The 23,203-nt window shown below is 52.3% G+C and overlaps 2 protein-coding genes across 2 annotated transcripts in view; both read left to right on the plus strand.

The window, feature by feature from the left end:
- The first annotated feature begins 790 nt into the window (after nt 1-790).
- LOC103723303 (probable pectate lyase 8) lies at nt 791-6,510 on the plus strand. The gene is made up of 7 exons (XM_008814183.4): nt 791-1,028; nt 1,278-1,352; nt 2,042-2,107; nt 4,763-5,405; nt 5,504-5,607; nt 5,693-5,831; nt 5,964-6,510. The coding sequence occupies exons 1-7, from the start codon at nt 922-924 to the stop codon at nt 6,183-6,185; spliced, it is 1,356 nt and encodes a 451-aa protein (XP_008812405.1). The 5' UTR covers nt 791-921; the 3' UTR covers nt 6,186-6,510.
- A 4,129-nt stretch (nt 6,511-10,639) lies between these two features.
- Nucleotides 10,640-23,203, plus strand: part of LOC103723302 (sterol 3-beta-glucosyltransferase UGT80A2-like) — a 60,143-nt gene continuing 47,579 nt past the window's right edge. The window contains exon 1 of the mRNA XM_039118428.1: nt 10,640-10,931. Within this exon, the coding sequence (XP_038974356.1) occupies nt 10,901-10,931 (31 nt within the window). The 5' untranslated portion in view covers nt 10,640-10,900. The remainder of the gene's footprint in view (nt 10,932-23,203) is intronic.

The raw sequence follows: 23,203 nt of genomic DNA on the forward strand, positions 1-23,203 counted from the left end.
CTCTACTTTTCAATTACAATTATTTGTGTACCTCCAGACAAATGCTAAAACGACCAAAGAACTGTAATTGAAGAGGACTAATTATGAATTCAGAATATGCTTAGTGACTAATTGAGCACTCCAAGTATCAGTAACTCAGTAAATTTTTATTCATGACCTAGTCATCCTGGCATTCCCTGGCTTGATCAGCGAACACCAAGCGAAGGTTGTGATCCGCCGGTCCACCTTATCAAATCTAAAAAGTTAAACCGGGAGACTCATCATCGAATGGCAAGGCCGTAATTAATCCATGCATTGGCCTACACGACACGTAAATTGATGGAAGGCCGTTAGGCGTTGCAGGGGTCCATGATCCTGCCCGCCAAAAGCCCATATCCCCAATGACCACAAAAAAAAAAAAAAACGCAACATTTCCCCCAAAACACCACCCATCCCCCCAATACCGGGCCCCACTCGGTCACCATCCTACGTGGCTCCCCGGGCCCCACGCCCCATCATTGCACCCAAAGCGTCGAGGTTAATTGATGAGAGTACGGAACGGCGATAAGTGTCCCGCGCACGGTCGCACGTGAGTAACCGACACCGCTGGCACGTGCCGATTGCCGGTACCGAATCCGTTAGTGGCAGTTAGGGTTAGGGAGAGGGTGAGTATTGGTCCGGTAAACAGAGGGGACTAAAATATTAACCGGGGTTAAATTAAGGGGTGGGGCCGAGAGGGAGGGGGCGGACCGGGCGGTCGAACTTTCTATAAAATGGCGCTTCGCTTGCAGCTTTTGGGGACTCCCTCGCATCACACCCGCGCTTTACTCCGCTCTCCTCCCATTCGTTTCTTTTTTATCCTCTCATGGAATAGAGGGGACAAACAGAGAGATCTGAGAGCGAAGCGAGTGCGAGAGAGAGAGAGAGACAGGCGAGGCGGCAATGGCGGTGGTGTCTCTGAGGTGGCTTCCATTGCTGGCTCTCGGGCTCCTGGTGCTCCCTGCCGGCGGCCTCGAGTATATCAACGGCGAGAAAGCCTCGGTCTCGAGGTACATTCTGCTCCTCCTCTTCTTTAGTTCATCAATGTGGGTTAGTGAGGCTTCTTTATGTTCCCTAGAGGGATCTCTTGAAGGATATATGGGTTCCCCCGAGATTTGGGGTCTTTTGGGGTTTCTCGGTTTCTGGGGTGGCGTCAAGGCAACGCAGTTGGAACGGAGGAATTCCTCTGTGAGGCCAAACCCCAGGGATGGAATTTAAGCTAAAGGAACGAGCTGTTAGATTGGTTTCGTTTCTTTCAGGGGCGGAGAGGAGGCGAGGACGAGGAGGAGTCTGAGAGCTGCGCCGACCAAAGAAACTTCCTCCACTACCGAGAGGTCCGTAAAGAAGAACTTTGTCTCTGATACTGTTTCCTTCTTTCTTTTGCTCTTTTATCTGGGGTAGATCTGGGCCATTGGTGATATCTTTGCTGGGATCTGGGATGTCCAATTCCGTCACTGGACGGCGCCGGATTCGACGGCTTCGCGAACCATAAACGCAATCCCGACCGTCCGGTATGCTTCCTCGGATCCCACCGTTTAATCCGTTACGTTCGTTTCGTTAGTTCCTCACCCACTCCTTTCGCTGCCGAGGGCAAAAAATTCGAAAAGGAAATTCTAAAAGGTAAAATCATATCAAATCGAATCGAATCGAATCACCTCCCACCACTACCGTCACCGTTGGAGGGCATTTCAGTCAACTTCACTTCGCACCGACCTCGGTCAAAATTCTTTCTATCTGTCTCTATAGCTTTCTCGCGTCTTATTCTCTTTTTTCTTTTGAACTTTATTTTGAGAGGAGCAATGGGGGCAAACGACCGCCCCGAGCGGCGCCCTTTCTCCTGGGGAGCAGAGAGAAGATGAGTAGTGCCGAGACGTGCAGCGCCCAATCGCCCAGCCCCTTAAAAGAAAAGAACAAAATCTTGTTTGATTTAATTTCTCGTGCATGGATTATGGCGAGGTTTAGATAATGGTAGTGGCATTTTGGTCATTTCGTGCTAATAATGGTGCGCTTCCTTCTATACCAGGGCTGGGCGGGACGTGGTGTTGGGCGCAGCCGACAATCCGGAATTGGTCGCATCCGAAGTCCAGATGTAAGTTTCTTTTTAAAAATATTATGTCAAAATTTACTCATGGAGTTGAATAATAGCTTGCCGAAGCAAAATTTTCCTCTCTCTCTCTCTCTCTCTCTCTCTCTCTCTCTCTATCTATCTATAGGGGCTAGTTGCTATGTTACATATTAGTACGAAAAATAAATAAAAAAGATGGTAAAATAAATGATGGACTCCATAAATATTATCCTAACAAAGAAAGTAAAATAAGTTTCACTAGAAAGATGGTATTTGTTTTTCTACGCCAGATCACCGAATGCAGATAATTTAAAAGTATTATTTCTTAGAAAAATACCCTCATTTTTGTTATATCAATATTTAATTTTTATTTAATATATTTATATATTTGTTAATATATATTAATTATTAAAAATAATTAATAAATATTTATTAATTATCAATTAAATCTGACATAGAATTTATTAATAATTTATTTATTTATTTATATATCAAAATGTATTAAAATTTATTTATAATAAGAAACATATTTTCTAATAAACATATAATTAATTTAAAAATATTTATTAACTCATGCAAATATATTTCAATATTCGAAATAGCTAATATTAACAGTATTTATGTAACTGGGCCATAAATGTCTAACAAATGGACTAAAAAAATATTATTACTTAAAGTATTTATTCAAAAGCATTGTTGAAAATGTGAGAATATTTTTATTTAAGATTATCTCCCATCAAATATAGTAATCTTTTTTATGCTATTTTTTAGAGTAATTTTTGTACCAATTAAATATGGTAAAATTTATTTTTTTTCATAATTATTTTTTAGATAAATGATTTTCAGGTTAAATCACCCAATTATCTCACATACCCCAACCAAATGGGCCTTTAAGACGTGGTTAAGAAAGATCATTGATGTGGCTTCTTTATAACCTCAAGTGATTGTTAGCCATTCATCAAGAGTGAAGGTTGGGCTTTTATGAATTTAGAATAGCAGTCTGGTTGAGGTTTTGGATTCTAAAGGTGGCAATTTATGATCCAACTCATCAATCTGACTTGCGAACAATCCGTTTTAAGTAGGTTTGGATTTAATATAAACAGATTTGGATCATTAATAGGTCTCGATTGTTTATTAAATAGGTTTGGTTCAGATTTAGACCTTTGTTCTCTTTAACCAAATGTGATGAGTAATATAAGACATCAAAGTAGCCTCATACCTTTGGTTACTTCTCAAATATTCTCTTTCACTTTCTCGATGAATTCATCTATAGAAAGCAATGGAATAATAAAGTAGTGCTAGGTTTGCTTTGATGTCGTGCTATTTTTCGTCTGCTTTCTGTCGAATACATTTAGGGTTTTGGTGCCATCATTTTGGTGTCGCATGACGGCCGCCAAAGTTATTCTATAATCAATTTCAAACCATGGCGATGACTCTGAATAATCCTAGTGCTGCATCTTCAGCCGATGGCTCTAGTTTTTCCGATCATGGAAAGGAGTTGTCCAAGGGTGGCAGTAGCAGTCATTGGCAAACATGTAAAATTACTGAGGAAGAATATCTGCTCTCCAAGATTATTTCTGTAATGTTTTACTTTTGCTCGATGAGGAGATTGCAGTAGCTCGAGAAAAGTGGAAAAAGAGTCAGTGGTGGCTAAAAGTCTCAGGGCGTAGGGTTCCGATGAATCTAGTTGCTAACAATTTTAAAGTGATGGGTTCTCTTCCTAATATGTCCTAATTTTGTAGTTGTGGAAGAAGGTGAAGAGATCTTGATGGATATGGATTATGGGAGATTATTAACCCTAGTGGTGATCACCAATCTCCTCCACCGAAGCTTGGTCCATGGTTGGCGGCGAATAAGAACAAAAGACCTAACCCTAAGTTTCAGATGGAAACAGAGAAGAAGATAACCAAGTTAGCTACTGTATCTAACTCATGGGCCAACATGGATGAACCACCTCTGACCCAGTCGATTTTGCCGGAGTGAGGGACTTAGTGAAACTGGTTGGGTGAAACCAGCTAAATTGGTTCGATGCTGTTCTCTTGAGCGAATTAGCTTGAGCGCAGGGTCGAATCAATTGAAGCCAGCTAACCCATTTGGTCCGTTAATGCTGCTAGACGGGCCTTACTGAGATTCAGGCCTAACACCATTCGATTGGCCTGCAAGAGGGGAGTCTTGGTCCGTAATATGAGATGCAAACCTGCTTCATAAACAGATTTCACATATAATTAAAATCGGAATATTTACGGGTGAATCTAGCAATTAAACAAGAATCTCATGCTGGAGATTCTCGTCGCTGTCTTTGTTGGCCTTCTTTTTGTGATAGATCATGTATTTGATGAAAGAATTCCAATGCACCAAATCGTAAACTTTTACGTCACATAGAATCCATACCTCCTGGTTTGTCTGTGTGCGCTCACAGATGAAGTGACTATGTTTGTTTTCTTTGCCCAATGCTAATTAATACTACAAGATTTGCTAAGTTTAAGCATTCAAAGTCAGAAGGCTTAAAATATTCGTTCTGATCAGAAATTTTAGTTGGCAATGATGCGTGTATTATGCTTTGAATTATATGCGTGAAAGTTGGAATTGATTTGTTAGAAATGCAATGCAAGGGGCAATTAATCATGTTGTGCACAAATTAATTTGAATAAGTGATGAGGATGTTGGTGAACCAATCAGGAGCATAAACAACCACACGATGCGGCGGTCGCTGGGGTTCCTGTCCTGCGGTACGGGTAACCCCATCGACGACTGCTGGCGGTGCGACCCGAAGTGGCACCGCAACCGCAAGCGGCTGGCCGGCTGCGGCATCGGGTTCGGGCGCAGCGCCATCGGGGGCCGGGACGGGCGCTACTACGCGGTCACCGACCCCAGGGATGACGACCCCGTCAACCCCCGCCCCGGGACGCTCCGCCACGCCGTCATCCAGGAGGAGCCCCTCTGGATCGTGTTCAAGCGCGACATGGTCATCACCCTCAAGCAGGAGCTCATCATGAACAGCTTCAAGACCATCGACGGCCGCGGCGCCAACGTCCACATCGCTAATGGCGCCTGCATCACCATCCAGTTCGTCACCAACATCATCATCCACGGACTCCACATCCACGACTGCAAGCCCACCGGAAACGCCATGGTCCGCAGCTCCCCCTCCCATTACGGCTGGCGCACCATGGCCGACGGCGACGCCGTCTCCATCTTCGGCTCTAGCCACATCTGGGTCGACCACTGCTCCCTCTCGAAATGCGCCGACGGCCTTGTCGACGCCGTCATGGGATCCACCGCCATCACCATCTCCAACAACTACTTTACCCACCACAATGAGGTACACCTCACTTAAGAAGCCGGCTGCATCCGTGGATCTCTCTGAATTCCATACATGTCCAATTGGTAACAGAGCCTACCTTGGCTCGGTTGGTGCAGGTGATGCTATTGGGTCACAGCGATTCCTACGAGAGAGACAAGGCGATGCAGGTGACTATCGCCTTCAACCATTTCGGTGAAGGTCTCATCCAGAGAATGCCGAGGTAATTTCCTTAAAATTCCAGCTGAAGCGGAGACAACGACGGTAGCGTGCTTGTTATGCTCTGTTTTTTGTCCGACGAAATGCAGGTGTCGGCACGGTTACTTCCATGTGGTGAACAACGACTACACCCACTGGGAGATGTACGCCATCGGCGGCAGCGCGGGCCCGACCATTAACAGCCAGGGGAACAGATACCTTGCCCCTGCTAATCCCTTCGCCAAGGAGGTGAATAAACTCAACAACAACCAGTTCTTCTCTCGTAGTCGATCAATTATCTTTGATGAATGAATTCTTTTCGTCAGTATCATTCATACATCTCTGCTCTCTGTGTGTGCGTGTTTCGAATTTTGGAACTAGGTGACAAAGAGGGTTGAAACGGATGGGAGCGTGTGGAAGAGATGGAACTGGAGGTCAGAGGGGGACCTCCTTTTGAATGGTGCCTATTTCACCCCGTCTGGAGCTGGGGCCTCCGCAAGCTATTCAAGGGCCTCCAGCCTTGGCGCCAAGTCCTCTTCCATGGTTGCCACCATGACTTCCGGCGCTGGGGCCCTTCGGTGCCGCAGGAAGGCCCGGTGCTAGTTCACACTTTTTTTATGCTTACGCGGTGAATTACACCAGTCTCTATTTGCCGTTCGCAACTTCCCCTGCTTCCACCCTAATGATGTCTCCGGAGCAGGCGTGAAGCGGTGCTGATTTCTTTCTCTTTTTTTTTCTTTTTACTTTTCTTCTATTTTGAGGTCTTTTTTCTGATGCCTTACCGGCGTTCGTTCTATCCATTTGTTTTTTTTTTCCCTCTTTGATTTCCAATACTTGCATAGCACGGATGCGGATTGGTTGATGTTGTAGTAGATGCATAGTTATGTCTAGTAAAAGAAACAGTATTTGTAATATTTGGAAGCTTAAATTCCCTATCACTGTCTTCATTCTCCCATTTGTTTCCAGGAGATAATTGTTGATGGGTTAAAGCCGGCATAAATATTTATAGTTACAATATTGTGAGTTCATACTCCTAACTCAGCAAGCAGTGAATGAGCGCAAATTAGCTACCGTCCCTCTCTTAAAATAGGGCCGGCTCGAGCCTGAGGCGGTCACCTAAGGCCCCCGGCCTAAGGAAGGCTCCGCTATGCCGCCGCTGCACGGTATTTTTTTTTTTGCTTAATGCTGCACGATTTTCATATCCGAAAGCTAGCAGTATAGTGAGCTACCGCCTGGCTATGCTACTACAGTGTGTCCGTGACGACAGACAGACTACGGGCTATAGGTGACTGAGGTGAGGTAGCAGGGTTACAGGCAGGGGACCGAAGACGGCTACGACAATTGACAAACAACGGACATTTCCTCTGCCCTTCTCTACCGGTGCTTTTTTTTTTTGGCTGAACCTTCTCGGCAGACTCGGCTTCTTCAGTTCTCCTCTCCTCCCAGTGCTTCTTCAGTTCTTCGGCCCTTTCCTAGTTCCTTTCTCGGCTCGATCATCGACAGCTTGAGACTTCTCAAATCTTTAGTTCTTGGGCCGCCCCTGCTCCGTAGTTCGGATCTCCTCTCCAGCTCTCCTCGTCGTCCTCGGCTCTTCCAACCTCCGAGCTTCAGCCTCCTCGGCTTTGCTCTAAAGTCCACCGTCCTCCAGCTCTAAGAAGGCAAGAATCTGGCGAGTGGCGACCCACCGGCCAGATCTTTTCTCCTGCTCTTGGGCTGCCCCTGCTCCGCAGTCCAGATCTCCTCTCCAGCTCTCCTCGTTGTCCTCGGCTCCTCTGACCTCCGGGCTTCAGCCTCCTCGGCTCCGCTCTAAAGTCCACCGTGCTTCGGCTCCAAGAAGGCAAGAACGCGGTGAGTGGCGACCTGCCGACCACCACCGTCCTTCTGGGTCTGCCGACTGCCGTTTTATACCTTGACGGTGGCGGGCGGCCACCTAGCCCACCTTCCGGTCGACCTCTCTCCTCTCTTTTTCCTTGCGCCGACCTCCTTCACTAGCGGCGCTCCAACTCCGGCGATGCTCCGCCTCTGACACTACCTTCTCCGCCTCAACTACATCACGTCTGTTGGAAGAACACCAACTCAGTAGTGTTTTTCTTGAGGTACATGTACAACCTAATCTACTAGATGTTAACTTCCTACCGAGGCTTCGCCTCTCTTTGATGCTATGCACATGTTTGCTGTTTTGTTCTAAAGAAAGGTTTGGACTATTTTTGTTGAACCTATTGATCTGTTACTGTCTACATTGTCGGTTATGTGTTTATTTTGAGAGAGTACATAATGTGTTGTTAAGTGAATGCATTGACAGTTTGACGGTGGAAGCTTATATTATTTCTATTTATAGAGAGTAGTTCTTGGGCTTTTTATTTGATGCTGGTGCTCCAATCCTTCTTTGGGGCCTTCTGCTTTTAGAACTTGTGAAACAATGATGTTCTTTTTTATCATAAAGAGTGTGGAGAGCATTGTATGCTTCTCTGGCATCTATCGCTCTGTGTTTTTTTTTCTTTTTCTATTACATGCTTGTTGTGGAGATAGTTTTGATTGCCAGTTAACAAAGAAGTCAAAGCCAAATTCTGCATCCAATGTGAAGAAAAAGAGCTCATTAGATGGAAAGAAGAAAGCTTCGGACAATGGTTCTGACACATTGCCACCCAGACCTTCTCATTTCGTGAATTAGCTACTGCAACTAGAAATTTCAGTGCAGCTTGCCTTTTGGGGGAGAGAGGGTTTGGCCGAGTTTATAAAGGAAGGTTGGAGAGTGTAAATCATGTCAGTTTTGTGCTATATTTGCTTTATTTATTATATCATCCTTGGACTATAATAAAGTAAACTTTCAGCCTAGTCTTGAATTACAAGGTGATTTAAAACTTATAAAATAATTATAAAATTTCAAATTTGTACTTCTCATGGATTAATATTATTGTCTTGGACAGATTGTGGCTATAAAGTATATCGCACTTATTAAAAAAATTTTATTATTAAAAAAAAAACCTTCTGAGTGAGTTTGTCTTAGGTCTCCAAATGCATTGGGCCGCTTCTGTCTTAAAATAACGATGCGCACTTAAGTTGTAAGTAAGCATTAAAGAATTTAGAGTCTATAACTCAAAATTGTGCTTTTGGTTCCGAGATTAAAACATATTTCTGGCACAATATCATATTCTTGGTTCTGGTGGCTAAACAAGTCTACTCATGATATGAACGGTTCGGGTTTTAAGGGATTAATCATTTGGGTGATTGTTCAAATTCATTTTCTCACAAGCAATATTCCACCCAGAACTTGCGAATACAAAGTATACATGATCACCTTTCTTTCCTTGCATCCACCCTTCACTTCCTTAAATTTCTGCACCACTTGTTTATTAGCCAGAAACTTAACGTTACTCGGTGAGTCAGTGTTCCACGTCGGTAAATCAGATGCTCTATGAAGTCACGTATTTGTTTATATAACTCTTCTTATTTCCTTCTCTCTGATGGGAGACTCGATTCACATCACCAATTAGTAATGTCTCCCGGTACGCCCAGAAATGTAAGAACTTGTACTGGTTGGACGAAGGTGAAACTATTTATGGGCTTTAGCATTGCGGGAAACTGTGCATGTAAAGCTCTGTGCCTCTCGAGGCTAGTTTGTTTCGCGGAAAGTATTTTTTCTTCTTATAATATAATTTCTGAAAAGCAGATTTCTTGGAAGATGATGCATAAGAAAGTACTTTTGACATGTTTGGTTGACAATTGAAAAATGACAAATTTTCAAAGTATTTATGTTTGGTTGACCATTCACTTTTTTAGAAAAATTATGTATAATTTATATTATATCCTTAATAAAAATTAGGTCTTTAATACCTCTTTAATGCTTATTTAATGCTGAAGAGCTGTTTTGGAAAAAAATAAAAATAGAATGATTTCCGCCTCATAAGAAAGTAACTTTGCCATGTTTATCGTGGGAAAGACTTTTTCATGAAATGTGGAAATCATATTTCCATGGGAATACAATTTTTTCGTCTCTCCTTTGAAAACTCCAACCAAACAATAGGCATCTCATTGTTTTTCCGTTGATCATACTTTTTCTTTTTTTTTCCGCGAACCAAACGAGCCCTTGGTGTATGGTACCAGATCTTGTGGGTTTGGATCGCTGGACAGGCATACGAACGCAGCAGCCACCCAAATCCATTGTGTTGTAAATTGTGCAGGCCCTGCAACACCTGTCAAGTTATCCCCCTCTTCAGTCACTCGGTAGGTGGGCCTCCCTTTCAATATTCTTCAGTCTTTTTATACTGCATGGCTAGTTGTCTGATTTCACCAGCAACTCTGACCTGCAAATTTTTAGCAGTCAATGGCAACTTGGCTTCATGATTCATTTACTATATCCACACACATTTCACTGCCCATTTCTGAATATGATTCTTATACCTGATTGATGTTTACGATTGGGAACGATTCAACTAGTTTGAGAGTTTGAGTTGCTACTTCATCCCCTGGAAGTATGGTACGAGATACACATTGAATATATTAAGCTGCTCTTTTTTACATAAAACAACATGGATCGATGGTATAACAGGGTCAACTAAGTGTTATACAAATTTATTTCAGTGAAACTTGGACGAACAAAAAGAAGGTCATAAGTTTTATTCTTAGGCCAACGCTTCAAGATTTTCAGACTATTTTAATTGAGCGCATGTATGAGACGGAGTGATCTTTCAGGTCAAGTATGTATTTAGGAAAGCCAACGGAGTCGCGGACTGAGTGGCTGCTTATATGGCCTGCCACTCTGAGGACATTCTATGGATCGAAGATGGGGAGTTGCCTGTAATACTCTGTGATTTGTTGTTTTCTGATTTTATTGGATGTATCTGTATTTGTAATATATGAAATATCTATTTTTTTAAAAAAAAATAGAGTGCATGCATAAAGCCCAGCCCATATTGGGCCTCAGGATGAGCGGGGCCTGGTCCGCTTGACCGGGGCATGGTCCAGCCTTTGTGGCCCAGCCTGGTGCCAAGGAAGTCCAAAGGCCTGTTCTAGAGGAAACCGGGATCTTCCCGGCTATAATACGCCCGCCGAAGCCCCAAAGCCAGCCCCTCTCTTCCTTCTTCGTCATCTTCCTTGGGTCTTCCACCGCCCTGCCCTCAAGCTCCGCAGCCAACCTCCGCCGCCTTGGTCGCCGTGATCCTCCCATCCCCTCTCCCTCACTTGCCACCATCTGGCAATACTCCACCATCTAGATCCGGGCCTCGCTAACCCTCGTGCGGCCGCACTCACAACTATCCTCCTTACTCTCCTTTCGCTTTCTTCGAGCTTCGCCACCGCCACCGGCCACCACCGTTGTTATGGCCACGGCAAATCCTCACCGGAGACGAGGTATGGATCCCCCTAATCTCTTCTATTTTCTTCCCTAGTCTTTCCCGTTCTCTATTGAGCTGCTCTGCTCGGATTTTCGGCTGGTTACTCACCGGACTTCATCTCAATATGGTGCTCTATTTTGATTTTTGGGCTCCCTTATTTTGAGTGGTTCGTCGGAGATTTGTGATTCAGATTGGTTCCGGCCACCGATCCACAGCCACACTAAGCCTTTTCCTGGGCTTTGCCGCCGGTTAGAAGGAATTTTTAGGCCTCCCACCGGTTTAGGCCCCTATTTTTCTTCCTTTTCAAGTGTCACCCGACCGCCGGTTGCCGTTTTCGCCGTCGCCAGACGACGGATATCCCTCGTGGAAGGCTGCCATCACCCAGGCTTCCTTCTCCACTCTTTCAGATAAGAAGAGAAGGGCCCGGTCTCCCCTGTTTTTGCCGAAGAAAGCAAGGAAAATAATAAAAAAGGAAAGAAAGAAAGACAAATTATCTCTCTTCCTGTCTCTTTCTCTCACTCTGTGTCACTAATTTTGGGGAAGGTCCCTTCCTTGCAAGTTGGGCAACCTCAGTGGGCAAACTCAGTAAAAGAGCCTTTGTCATGTAGTGCATCAGCCCATATCCCATCCCTTGTCGTATACTGTTGAACTCCACTTCATCAATCCATGTTGCATTTTCTTTACCGCAGCCTAACTCTTATTCTATGATTTGACCAATTGAACTGCCTGAATCGGAGTGACCTGTAGCCCATCCCTCCTCTGCCTTTTCTCGTACTTTCTCATCATTGTCTTGATTTTCCATCAATATTGCTTGTTGTTGGAGTTGAATCCATGTAGAGGTACATTTTTCTATATAAGAAGATGATTTATAATTGAGAATTTTGAGGTGAATTTTTTTTTTTGAAATTATTTGTATTTGTCAGTATACTTAAGATAAGAAATGCTTCACTTTTCTTAATTTATTAGCAAATTATAAGATTGGTGTTGCTGGTGGTCCAAACCGAGAACGATTGACACGACGGTGTGAACGGAGTTCCGCCTGAGTTGTCTTGGTTGGTGCTGGTTGCGCTCCACCTTCCGCCAAGGAACCTGCAAACAAGCCTTGCACCACCACCAGGGTGGTGATGGCCCTCCGACGGTCAAGTCAGAGGAGATTGGAAGAGGAGAGATGATAATCACAAGTGGGAGAGAGTGCTCTGGGAGGTATTGCTTACCCCCCCTTCTCCCCCCAGCCGCATATATACCTGGCTGGGAGGTCTCTCAGGGGGGTTTGTCGTCGTGGGGCACGATAGAATGGCCACTGACATGGCCGTTACGGGGCGTCGTGGAGCAGCGCTGGGTACGGTCATGGCAGGGCGTAGTGGAGCTCCGCTTTGTACGGTTGATACAGGAGATCGTGGGCAGCATCGGGTACAGCCGTTGCAGGTAGTAGTGGAGCAGGAGGCCGCGGCGTGCCTCTGGAGAATAGCCTGTCGTTATCAAAAGATCTCCGACTCGGGGTCGGAATGCTGGATCATAGGGCAGCCGACCCGGGGTCGGGCTGCGAAGCCGAGGAGGTCCGACTCGGGGTCGGAGTGCTGGATCATAGGGCAGCCGACCCGGGGTCGGGCTGCGGAGCCGAGGAGGTCCGACTCGGGGTCGGAGTGCTGGATCATAGGGCAGCTGTAGCTTTCCTGGATACGCGTGCCGATCACGTGGGGCATGGCGGCTCAATTCCCCCATAACAGTAGCCCCCCACTTCCGAGCCTGGAACCAGAAGGGGAACAGGTGAAGGGAGTGATGTTTCGAGATTGCCGCCATCCTTCGGAGAGGCGCGCGCGCTTCAAGCTTCCCGCCTTCTTTATGGCGTATGGCGGTTGCTGCTGACCTGGCAACCTGAGGATTTCGGCGGACATCCTTCCTTAATGGTGTCGATTCGCCTTTGGGGTGCGAGCGACCCTTCGGCGGCCAGGCGTCTTCTGGCGTCATCGAGGTGTCACTTGCCCTTTCGCCTATTTAATCGGGGGCCCTCCCCCGTCCGTCTTCTTCTTTACGGACATTTTCGAGTTTCTCCTTTGCGCTACCATTGTTGCCGCCGAAACGTTCGCTTGCTTTTCCTTTGACGCTCTCGGAGCCGTTCTTCCTCCTCTTCAAGTGAGTTTCCCACTCTTCTACTTTGAGCTCTTCATACTTTTTCTTTTTGTACTAGTGCACCCCAGTCGTTCCGGCCTTTCCCTCCTTCTTGACCCCGTCCTGACCGTAGATTGGCCATTAGGGATGGGCGAAGTGGGAGCAGATAGCATCAAGTCAAAACTGGTCGCCGAGGACTTAGACGGATTTGTGGCTCGGTACCACCTTCCCGAGGCCTGCAATGTCACGCTCCCAGGGCCTGAGGAGAGGATGTCTCATCCTCCTCGAGGGAAGATCGCCATCAATGAGGGCATCCTCCAGGCCGGGTTCCGCTTTCCCCCTTCAGACCTAGTCTTACAGGTGCTCCGGGGTTTAGGAATGGCACCGACGCAACTGGTGCCGAACTCGTGGCGTGCTCTGACGGTCTTCCAGGTTCTCTGTCGCTTGCATGCGATTCCCGCCACCTTGAACGTTTTCTGGGAGCTCTACGGCCTGAGCGGCCACCCCCAGGACAAAGGGTGGTGGTGCTTCGCAGCGCGGCGAGGGTGCGGCCTTGTCAAGGAGGGTCCTACCTCCATTCACCACTGGAAGGAGCGCTTCTTTTTCGTTGATGCAGACCCCTCCTGGGAAATCAGGGCAATCTGGGGGACGCCGGTGAAGTCCCCAATTGGCCTGTCGAAGTTGTCGAGGGAGGAATCCGAGGGCGTCGCCGCCTTGAAGGGGTTGGTCGCCGAGGGCCAGCTTCCCCCGGTGGGCCGCCTTATTTCTGAGGATACCTTGGTGAACGTCGGTTTGAGCTCGGTCCCCACCGACCGTGAGTCCGCCATCGTTTCTTTAGCTCTTTTCTTCTCTTTCGTTCCTTCTTCCTTTCGGTTTCTCAGTCCCTGACCATCCCGTCCTTCTTGCAGAGGTCGACGACGTCATGCGGTCGGTGAAGTCGAAGGCTGTTGGTAGGGCGTCCCTGCTGGAAGCAGTCCGGAGGAGGAAACGAGCTCTTCCGAGCGGGGCCCCACCGGCGAAGAAGTCCCGTAAGGAGATACCTCCGATGCCGACCGACGAGTCCGGGCCCACCGGTCAGGGAGATGTCGTGGGCACCGACCGGCAGCTGACGCTGTATCAGCCCTCCGGTGGTAAGGTTGCCGCTACTCCGGAGGTGCCACCTGAGCCTGCTCAAGACGGACGGGTCGGACGTGATCGGTCCCCGACCCGGCCTTCGACTCGGTCGGCTCCTGATGACTCGAGGAGGGACGCGCCGAGGCCCCGGCCGAGCGGGACCCTATCAATTCCTGGGGCGACCCCCGCCCCGAGCGCGATCAGCCGGACTCTTCCCCAGGCGATGGATAAGGGTAAGGCTGCAGAACCACCATCCGGCTCCGGGGAGAAATCGGGGTCTGCCTTCACTACCGATGGCGCCCGAAATCTCATCGAAACAGTGTTGCTGGAGAAGGACCGTCGGCGGGTCCGGGAGTTGGATGTCTCTGACGTTGGGGCCGCCAGCTGCGTCTGTCTCATGTCGGTGAGTGTTCTTCTGGCCGTCTTTCACCATTTATTGGCTCTGTTGTTCTCCGCCTGACTCCCTTATTTTTCCTATTTCTTAGCTCGCCCAGTACATGATCCGTCTGGAGGAGTGCTACAAGGAACAGGCGGGGCTTTTGGCGAAGGCCGAGGACCGGCTGAAAGCAATGGAAGAGGGAGGCCGGGCTGCGGCAGGCAGGACGACCGGGGACCTCGAGGCGAGGCTCCGGGAGGCCGAAGAGCGGGCACTCGGCTTCGCCGCCCTGGAGGAGCAACTGTCAGAGGCTCGGGAGCAACTCAAAGCCGCCTCGGGCCTCGAAAGCAGGGTCAAGAAGGCGGAGGAACGGGCTGAAAAGCAGTCCCGGAAGATCGCGGACTATCGAGAGCGGTGGGAGAAGGCCCAGCGGTCTGCCGACAACGCCTGCGACCGAATCCGCTCTTTTGAAGCCAAACTAGGCGAACTGGAGTCGGCCCTGGAGAAGTCATGCACGGACGTCCAAGAGCTCCGTTCGCGCCTGAAGGAAGCCGAGGCCGCTCGGGTTGCTACCGAGGCGAAGCATAAAGAGGCTCAGGCTGATCTGCTGAGGGTCTCCTCTGAGGCCGAAGGCCGGATTGTGGCGAAGGTCTTGGAGGCCAAGGCTCAGATTATGGAGCGAGCTGAGGCGGAGCTGGCCGAGAAGAGGGCGGAAATCGGGCGTCAGGCGGTAGAGGCTTATCGCCAGTTCGCCGAGTTCGCCCATGATATGTCGGAGGCAGTGTGGACCTATCGCCAGTCTGACGAGTTTGTCCATGACGCGTCGGACGCGGGGGCCGAAGCCTTCACCTTGGGCTTCGAGGAGGGCCTGGCAAGGGTGTCGGCTAAGTATCCCGAAGTTGACCTGAGCGAGATCTCCCTCCTCGACTCCTCTCCGGCGCCATCGCCTGCTGGTTCTCCTGCTGCTTCCCTACCTCCCGCGGACGAGCCCGGCGTTCCCGACCCGGGAGTTCCTCCAAGCTGACCTCTTGTACCTTTCATTGTCTTTTTTATTTTTGTATGTCGGCGTTTTGCCCAATTGTATGGGCCTCGGCCCTGAAAATTAATGTACGTTGAATATTTCTTCATCTCGCCCTCGTCCTCTTTTTTTTTTTTTTTTAGCTCTTGGTTGCTTCTTGCTGACTTTTGATTCCCGAAGTTCTTCCGGCGCTAGGCCAGGCATCCGAGGGTTAAACCTCAGGAAACTCTTCCGGCGCTAAGCCAGGCATCCGAGGGTTAGGCCTCAGGAAATTCTTCCGGCGCTAAGCCAGGCATCCGAGGGTTAGGCCTCAGGAAATTCTTCCGGCTCAGGAAACTCTTCCGGCGCTGAGCCAGGCATCCGAGGGTTAGGCCTCAGGAAACTCTTCCGGCGCCAAGCCAGGCATCCGAGGGTTAGGCCTCAGGAAACTCTTCCGGCGCCAAGCCAGGCATCCGAGGGTTAGGCCTCAGGAAATTCTTCCGGCGCTGAGCCAGGCATCCGAGGGTTAGGCCTCAGGAAACTCTTCCGGCGCTGAGCCAGGCATCCGAGGGTTAGGCCTCAGGAAACTCTTCCGGCGCTAGGCCAGGCATCCGAGGGTTAGGCCTCAGGAAATTCTTCCGGCGCTAGGCCAGGCATCCGAGGGTTAGGCCTCAGGAAATTCTTCCGGCGCTAGGCCAGGCATCCGAGGGTTAGGCCTCAGGAAATTCTTCCGGCGCTAGGCCAGGCATCCGAGGGTTAGGCCTCAGGAAATTCTTCCGGCGCTAGGCCAGGCATCCGAGGGTTAGGCCTCAGGAAATTCTTCCGGCGCTAGGCCAGGCATCCGAGGGTTAGGCCTCAGGAAATTCTTCCGGCGCTAAGCCAGGCATCCGAGGGTTAGGCCTCAGGAAATTCTTCCGCTCGCTGGTCGGCCAAGGCTGGCGCAAGCCGAAGCGACCGGTCGGGGCTTCCGGCTAGTCTGCTCCCGGGATGATCATCGGGTTAGCCAGGCATCTGAGGGTTGTCAAGCCTCAGGGAAATTCCGCTCGTTGGTCGGCCAAGGCTGGCGCAAGCCGAGGCGACCGGTCGGGGCTTCCGGCTAGTCCGCTCCCGGGATGATCATCGGGTTAGCCAGGCATCCGAGGGCCGAGCCTCGGGAGATTCCACTCGTTGGTCGGCCTAGGCTGGCGCAAGCCGAGGCGACCGGTCGGGGCTTCCGGCTAGTCTGCTCCCGGGATGATCATCGGGTTAGCCAGGCATCTGAGGGTTGTCAAGCCTCAGGGAAATTCCGCTCGTTGGTCGGCCAAGGCTGGCGCAAGCCGAGGCGACCGGTCGGGGCTTCCGGCTAGTCTGCTCCCGGGATGATCATCGGGTTAGCCAGGCATCTGAGGGTTGTCAAGCCTCAGGGAAATTCCGCTCGTTGGTCGGCCAAGGCTGGCGCAAGCCGAGGCGACCGGTCGGGGCTTCCGGCTAGTCTGCTCCCGGGATGATCATCGGGTTAGCCAGGCATCCGAGGGCCGAGCCTCGGGAGATTCCACTCGTTGGTCGGCCTAGGCTGGCGCAAGCCGAGGCGACCGGTCGGGGCTTCCGGCTAGTCTGCTCCCGGGATGATCATCGGGTTAGCCAGGCATCTGAGGGTTGTCAAGCCTCAGGGAAATTCCGCTCGTTGGTCGGCCAAGGCTGGCGCAAGCCGAGGCGACCGGTCGGGGCTTCCGGCTAGTCTGCTCCCGGGATGATCATCGGGTTAGCCAGGCATCCGAGGGCCGAGCCTCGGGAGATTCCACTCGTTGGTCGGCCTAGGCTGGCGCAAGCCGAGGCGACCGGTCGGGGCTTCCGGCTAGTCTGCTCCCGGGATGATCATCGGGTTAGCCAGGCATCTGAGGGTTGTCAAGCCTCAGGGAAATTCCGCTCGTTGGTCGGCCAAGGCTGGCGCAAGCCGAGGCGACCGGTCGGGGCTTCCGGCTAGTCTGCTCCCGGGATGATCATCGGGTTAGCCAGGCATCTGAGGGTTGTCAAGCCTCAGGGAAATTCCGCTCGTTGGTCGGCCAAGGCTGGCGCAAGCCGAGGCGACCGGTCGGGGCTTCCGGCTAGTCTGCTCTCGGGATGATCATCGGGTTAGCCAGGCATCCGAGGGCCGAGCCTCGGGAGATTCCACTCGTTGGTCGGCCTAGGCTGGCGCAAGCCGAGGCGACCGGTCGGGGCTTCCGGCTAGTCTGCTCCCGGGATGATCATCGGGTTAGCCAGGCATCTGAGGGTTGTCAAGCCTCAGGGAAATTCCGCTCGTTGGTCGGCCAAGGCTGGCGCAAGCCGAGGCGACCGGTCGGGGCTTCCGGCTAGTCTGCTCCCGGGATGATCATCGGGTTAGCCAGGCATCTGAGGGTTGTCAAGCCTCAGGGAAATTCCGCTCGTTGGTCGGCCAAGGCTGGCGCAAGCCGAGGCGACCGGTCGGGGCTTCCGGCTAGTCTGCTCCCGGGATGATCATCGGGTTAGCCAGGCATCTGAGGGTTGTCAAGCCTCAGGGAAATTCCGCTCGTTGGTCGGCCAAGGCTGGCGCAAGCCGAGGCGACCGGTCGGGGCTTCCGGCTAGTCTGCTCCCGGGATGATCATCGGGTTAGCCAGGCATCTGAGGGTTGTCAAGCCTCAGGGAAATTCCGCTCGTTGGTCGGCCAAGGCTGGCGCAAGCCGAGGCGACCGGTCGGGGCTTCCGGCTAGTCTGCTCCCGGGATGATCATCGGGTTAGCCAGGCATCTGAGGGTTGTCAAGCCTCAGGGAAATTCCGCTCGTTGGTCGGCCTAGGCTGGCGCAAGCCGAGGCGACCGGTCGGGGCTTCCGGCTAGTCTGCTCCCGGGATGATCATCGGGTTAGCCAGGCATCTGAGGGTTGTCAAGCCTCAGGGAAATTCCGCTCGTTGGTCGGCCAAGGCTGGCGCAAGCCGAGGCGACCGGTCGGGGCTTCCGGCTAGTCTGCTCCCGGGATGATCATCGGGTTAGCCAGGCATCCGAGGGCCGAGCCTCGGGAGATTCCACTCGTTGGTCGGCCTAGGCTGGCGCAAGCCGAGGCGACCGGTCGGGGCTTCCGGCTAGTCTGCTCCCGGGATGATCATCGGGTTAGCCAGGCATCTGAGGGTTGTCAAGCCTCAGGGAAATTCCGCTCGTTGGTCGGCCAAGGCTGGCGCAAGCCGAGGCGACCGGTCGGGGCTTCCGGCTAGTCTGCTCCCGGGATGATCATCGGGTTAGCCAGGCATCCGAGGGCCGAGCCTCGGGAGATTCCACTCGTTGGTCGGCCTAGGCTGGCGCAAGCCGAGGCGACCGGTCGGGGCTTCCGGCTAGTCTGCTCCCGGGATGATCATCGGGTTAGCCAGGCATCTGAGGGTTGTCAAGCCTCAGGGAAATTCCGCTCGTTGGTCGGCCAAGGCTGGCGCAAGCCGAGGCGACCGGTCGGGGCTTCCGGCTAGTCTGCTCCCGGGATGATCATCGGGTTAGCCAGGCATCTGAGGGTTGTCAAGCCTCAGGAAAATTCCGCTCGTTGGTCGGCCAAGGCTGGCGCAAGCCGAGGCGACCGGTCGGGGCTTCCGGCTAGTCTGCTCCCGGGATGATCATCGGGTTAGCCAGGCATCCGAGGGCCGAGCCTCGGGACATTCCACTCGTTGGTCGGCCACTTGCCGCTCGCCGCCCATCGGGGTTTCTCTGTGCCCAGCCGCGACCGTGTTTCTCCTCTCCTCCAAGCGTTGCCTGGGGGGAACACGAGAAGGGTATTAAACGCTAATTAATGCGTTACCTGGGAAATCGGATCGCCAGTTGCTGCTGGTGAGGAGTGTTAGTTGAGCGGCCGCGATACGCGGGTTCTTCGAGGAGGATGCGGCCTGGGCGCGAGCGGAGACACGTGGACCTAGGGGTATACGTCACCCGGATCGTCCTTTTTAAATTGTCTTTCTGGCCTTGTTGTTCTACTGGTAATACATCCGCAGGTTAGCGGAATTCCAGCCCCTTGGAATTTCTCGGCCATCTAGGGCTTCCAACTGGTAGGAGCCAGGTCGGTGTAGTCGACGCACATCCTCCACTTCCCGCTCGCCTTCCGGACAAGTACGACGTTAGCCAGCCACTCGGGGTAGCTCACCTCTCTTATGAAACCTGCCTCCAAGAGTTTGTCTACCTCCTGGTCGACCACCCGGATCCGATCCGGGGCACAGTGTCTCTTCTTTTGCTTTACTGGTCGGTGGGTCGGGTCGACGTTGAGGGCGTGAGAAACGACCTCCGGGTCGATCCCAGGTACATCGGCCGCCGACCAGGCAAACACATCTGCATTGGCTCGGAGGAATTCCACTAACCGGAGCCGAGCTTCCAAGTCGAGGTTGGCACCGACCCGGACCGTGCGGTCCGGGCGGCCTTCTTTGAGGGGAACTTCGATTACGCCCTCGGCCGGCTCCCCGTGCCGCAAGGCCACTTCGTCTCTGGCGTCAAGTGACTCGACGCTTAGGGCCTCCATGGGCTTCTTCCCTTTGAGAGTTGCTAGGAAACACTGCCGTGCGGTCGGCTGGTCACCTCGGACCTCTCCAATCCCGGCCGCTGTGGGGAACCGCATCAGCAAATGGTAGGTAGAAACCACCGCGCGAAGGGCGTTCAGTCCGGGTCGTCCGAGGATAGCGTTGTAGGCCGAGGGGACACGGACGACCAAGAACCCGAGCCGCACCGTGGCTTCTGCGGGTGCAATGCCCGCAGTCACAGGCAGCTCGATGACACCTTCGGCCGAGATAGCGTCTCCAGTGAATCCTATGAGGGGGGTGGATGTTTTGTGCAACAATTGTCGGGAAAAGCCCATCTTTTGGAAGGCCTCGTAATACAAAATATCAGCTGAGCTTCCACTATCCACAAGAACACGCCTTACATCATAGTCCGCCATAGTGAGAGAGATCACCATGGCGTCATCGTGGGGAGTCTGAACCTCCTTTACATCTTCATCACAAAAAGTGATTACATTTCCGACCCGCTGCCTCTTCGCGACGGCCACTCCTGATACTTCCGCCGAGCCCCCTGCGTTCCTCACGGGCCGAGAGCAGCCCCCAGTGATGGTGTGGATCACTCCCGCAACGGGTCGATTCTGCTCCCGAGGCTCCTGAGGGGCCGGGTCGGCTGGACGCGGGTCTGCGGGGGGACGTCGGTCGTTTACATATCGACCGAGACGCCCTCGGCGAATGAGAGCCTCGATCTCGTCCCGAAGCTGGAAGCAGTCTTCGGTATCGTGGCCGTGGTCTCGGTGGTACTCACAGTACGCCCGAGAAGGCTTCCTCCCAGGGATCTTCTTCATCTGCCTCGGGACCGGGAGGTCCTCCCGCCCCTTGACCTCCATGAGGATCTGGGCCCGGGGGGCCAGGAGTGGGGTGTACCGGTTGAAGCGTCGGTGCGGAGAACGAGGGCGTGTGGCGCCGTGGTTCCTTGCTGGTGACGGGCTTCTGCGCCGGCGTTGAGGCGTCGGGCTCCTCCTCTGGGGTGCCTCTTTTCGCCTTTTCTTCCCGGGCTTTAGAGGGGCCTCGGCGGTCTCCTTGTTCCGGTGGGAGGCTGCCTCCTCGGCGTCTGCATACTGGTTTGCCCGAGACAACAGCTCCGGGAAGCTCCGCGGCAGGCGTTTGTCCAGGGAGAAGGTGAGTCTGCCCTTCCGGAAGCCTCGCTTCAGGGCTGAGAGAGCCACCTCCTGGCTCAAATTCCGGACCTCCAGTGTTGCCTTGTTGAAGCGGGTGAGATAATCCCGCAGGCTCTCTCCCTCGTTCTGCCGGACATCGAAGAGGGAGTCGGAGACCAGTCTTCGCCGGCTACTGACGGCGAAATGGCTGATGAAGAGACGGGTGAACTGGTGGAAGGACTGGATGGAATTAGCCTCCAGGCCGGCGAACCACGCCCTTGCCGGGCCGCGGAGGGTCGCCGGGAAGGCCTTGCAGAGGAGAGGATCCGATGCTCCATGGAGGAGCATAAGAGTCCTGAAACTCTCCACGTGGTCCCGTGGGTCCGCCGCCCCGTCGTAGGGTTCGATCGCCGGCATTTTGAACCCCGGCGGGTTTAGGGTTCGCAGGATCCTTGAGGCAAGCGCCGGCTGGGAGGAGATTTCCAAGTCGGCGAAGGGATCTTTGGAGTGGCCCTTCAGGACCTGGAGCTGTCTGTGGAGATCGTCCACCCGCCGGTCCAGGGAGCGCGACCGGTGGGTGGGAGACAAGGAGCGGCGCGAGGGGGACCGACTGGAGTGCGGGCCCCTCGAGGACTGGGGTGTCTGAGAACGCGCCCGGGTCCGCCTCTCGTACCCCGCGCAGCTCCGATGAGAAGGTCCTGGCAGAATGGACCGCACTCGAGAATCCTCCCCGCGCCGGCGCTCCTCTCCATGGGAGAGGAAGGAGCGCGGGTTGTGAGGAAGAGGCGAGTGCTCGGGGAGCAGCGGCTCCTGAGCCCGCTGCGGCACCCGAGAGATCACACCCTGCAGATTCTGCACTGCCTCCGCGAGGGTGCGAACCTGCTGGGCTAGCTGGTCGAACTGAGCAGGTTCGACCGTCTGAATGGGAGGAGAAGCGGTGGAATGCTGCTGAGAGTGTGTTGGGGACGCAGCAGCCTCCCGGCCAGAGGCGCGAGAGGCTCCGCGACCGGAAGCATTGGAAGCTCCGCGACCACCTCGCCGTGCCATTACGATCGTTCTGAGATTCGGGCCCTTCCTCTAGCGCCAACTGTTGCTGGTGGTCCAAACCGAGAACGATTGACACGACGGTGTGAACGGGGTTCCGCCTGAGTTGTCTTGGTTGGTGCTGGTTGCGCTCCACCTTCCGCCAAGGAACCTGCAAACAAGCCTTGCACCACCACCAGGGTGGTGATGGCCCTCCGACGGTCAAGTCAGAGGAGATTGGAAGAGGAGAGATGATAATCACAAGTGGGAGAGAGTGCTCTGGGAGGTATTGCTTACCCCCCCTTCTCCCCCCAGCCGCATATATACCTGGCTGGGAGGTCTCTCAGGGGGGTTTGTCGTCGTGGGGCACGATAGAATGGCCACTGACATGGCCGTTACGGGGCGTCGTGGAGCAGCGCTGGGTACGGTCATGGCAGGGCGTAGTGGAGCTCCGCTTTGTACGGTTGATACAGGAGATCGTGGGCAGCATCGGGTACAGCCGTTGCAGGGAGTAGTGGAGCAGGAGGCCGCGGCGTGCCTCTGGAGAATAGCCTGTCGTTATCAAAAGATCTCCGACTCGGGGTCGGAATGCTGGATCATAGGGCAGCCGACCCGGGGTCGGGCTGCGAAGCCGAGGAGGTCCGACTCGGGGTCGGAGTGCTGGATCATAGGGCAGCCGACCCGGGGTCGGGCTGCGGAGCCGAGGAGGTCCGACTCGGGGTCGGAGTGCTGGATCATAGGGCAGCTGTAGCTTTCCTGGATACGCGTGCCGATCACGTGGGGCATGGCGGCTCAATTCCCCCATAACAATTGGTATATTAATAAATTCTAAATCGTACTATTTCATGATGCATGAATTTGATGACAGTATTTTATTGTTGAATATGTCTTATTTTAAAATATTATGATGATGCACGATTGATAGTATTGATGGACTGTGCTTGATTGATTTCAATATCACATGATTATATGTATTTTTGTTGATTTGGAGCATAAAACATGTTTGGTGAAAAAGAGCTTTAATTTTTAGATGGATTTGGACTCTTGGTCTAATTAT

Source organism: Phoenix dactylifera, unplaced genomic scaffold (genome assembly GCF_009389715.1).
Source record: "Phoenix dactylifera cultivar Barhee BC4 unplaced genomic scaffold, palm_55x_up_171113_PBpolish2nd_filt_p 000346F, whole genome shotgun sequence".
NCBI classification, from domain to species: domain Eukaryota; kingdom Viridiplantae; phylum Streptophyta; class Magnoliopsida; order Arecales; family Arecaceae; genus Phoenix; species Phoenix dactylifera.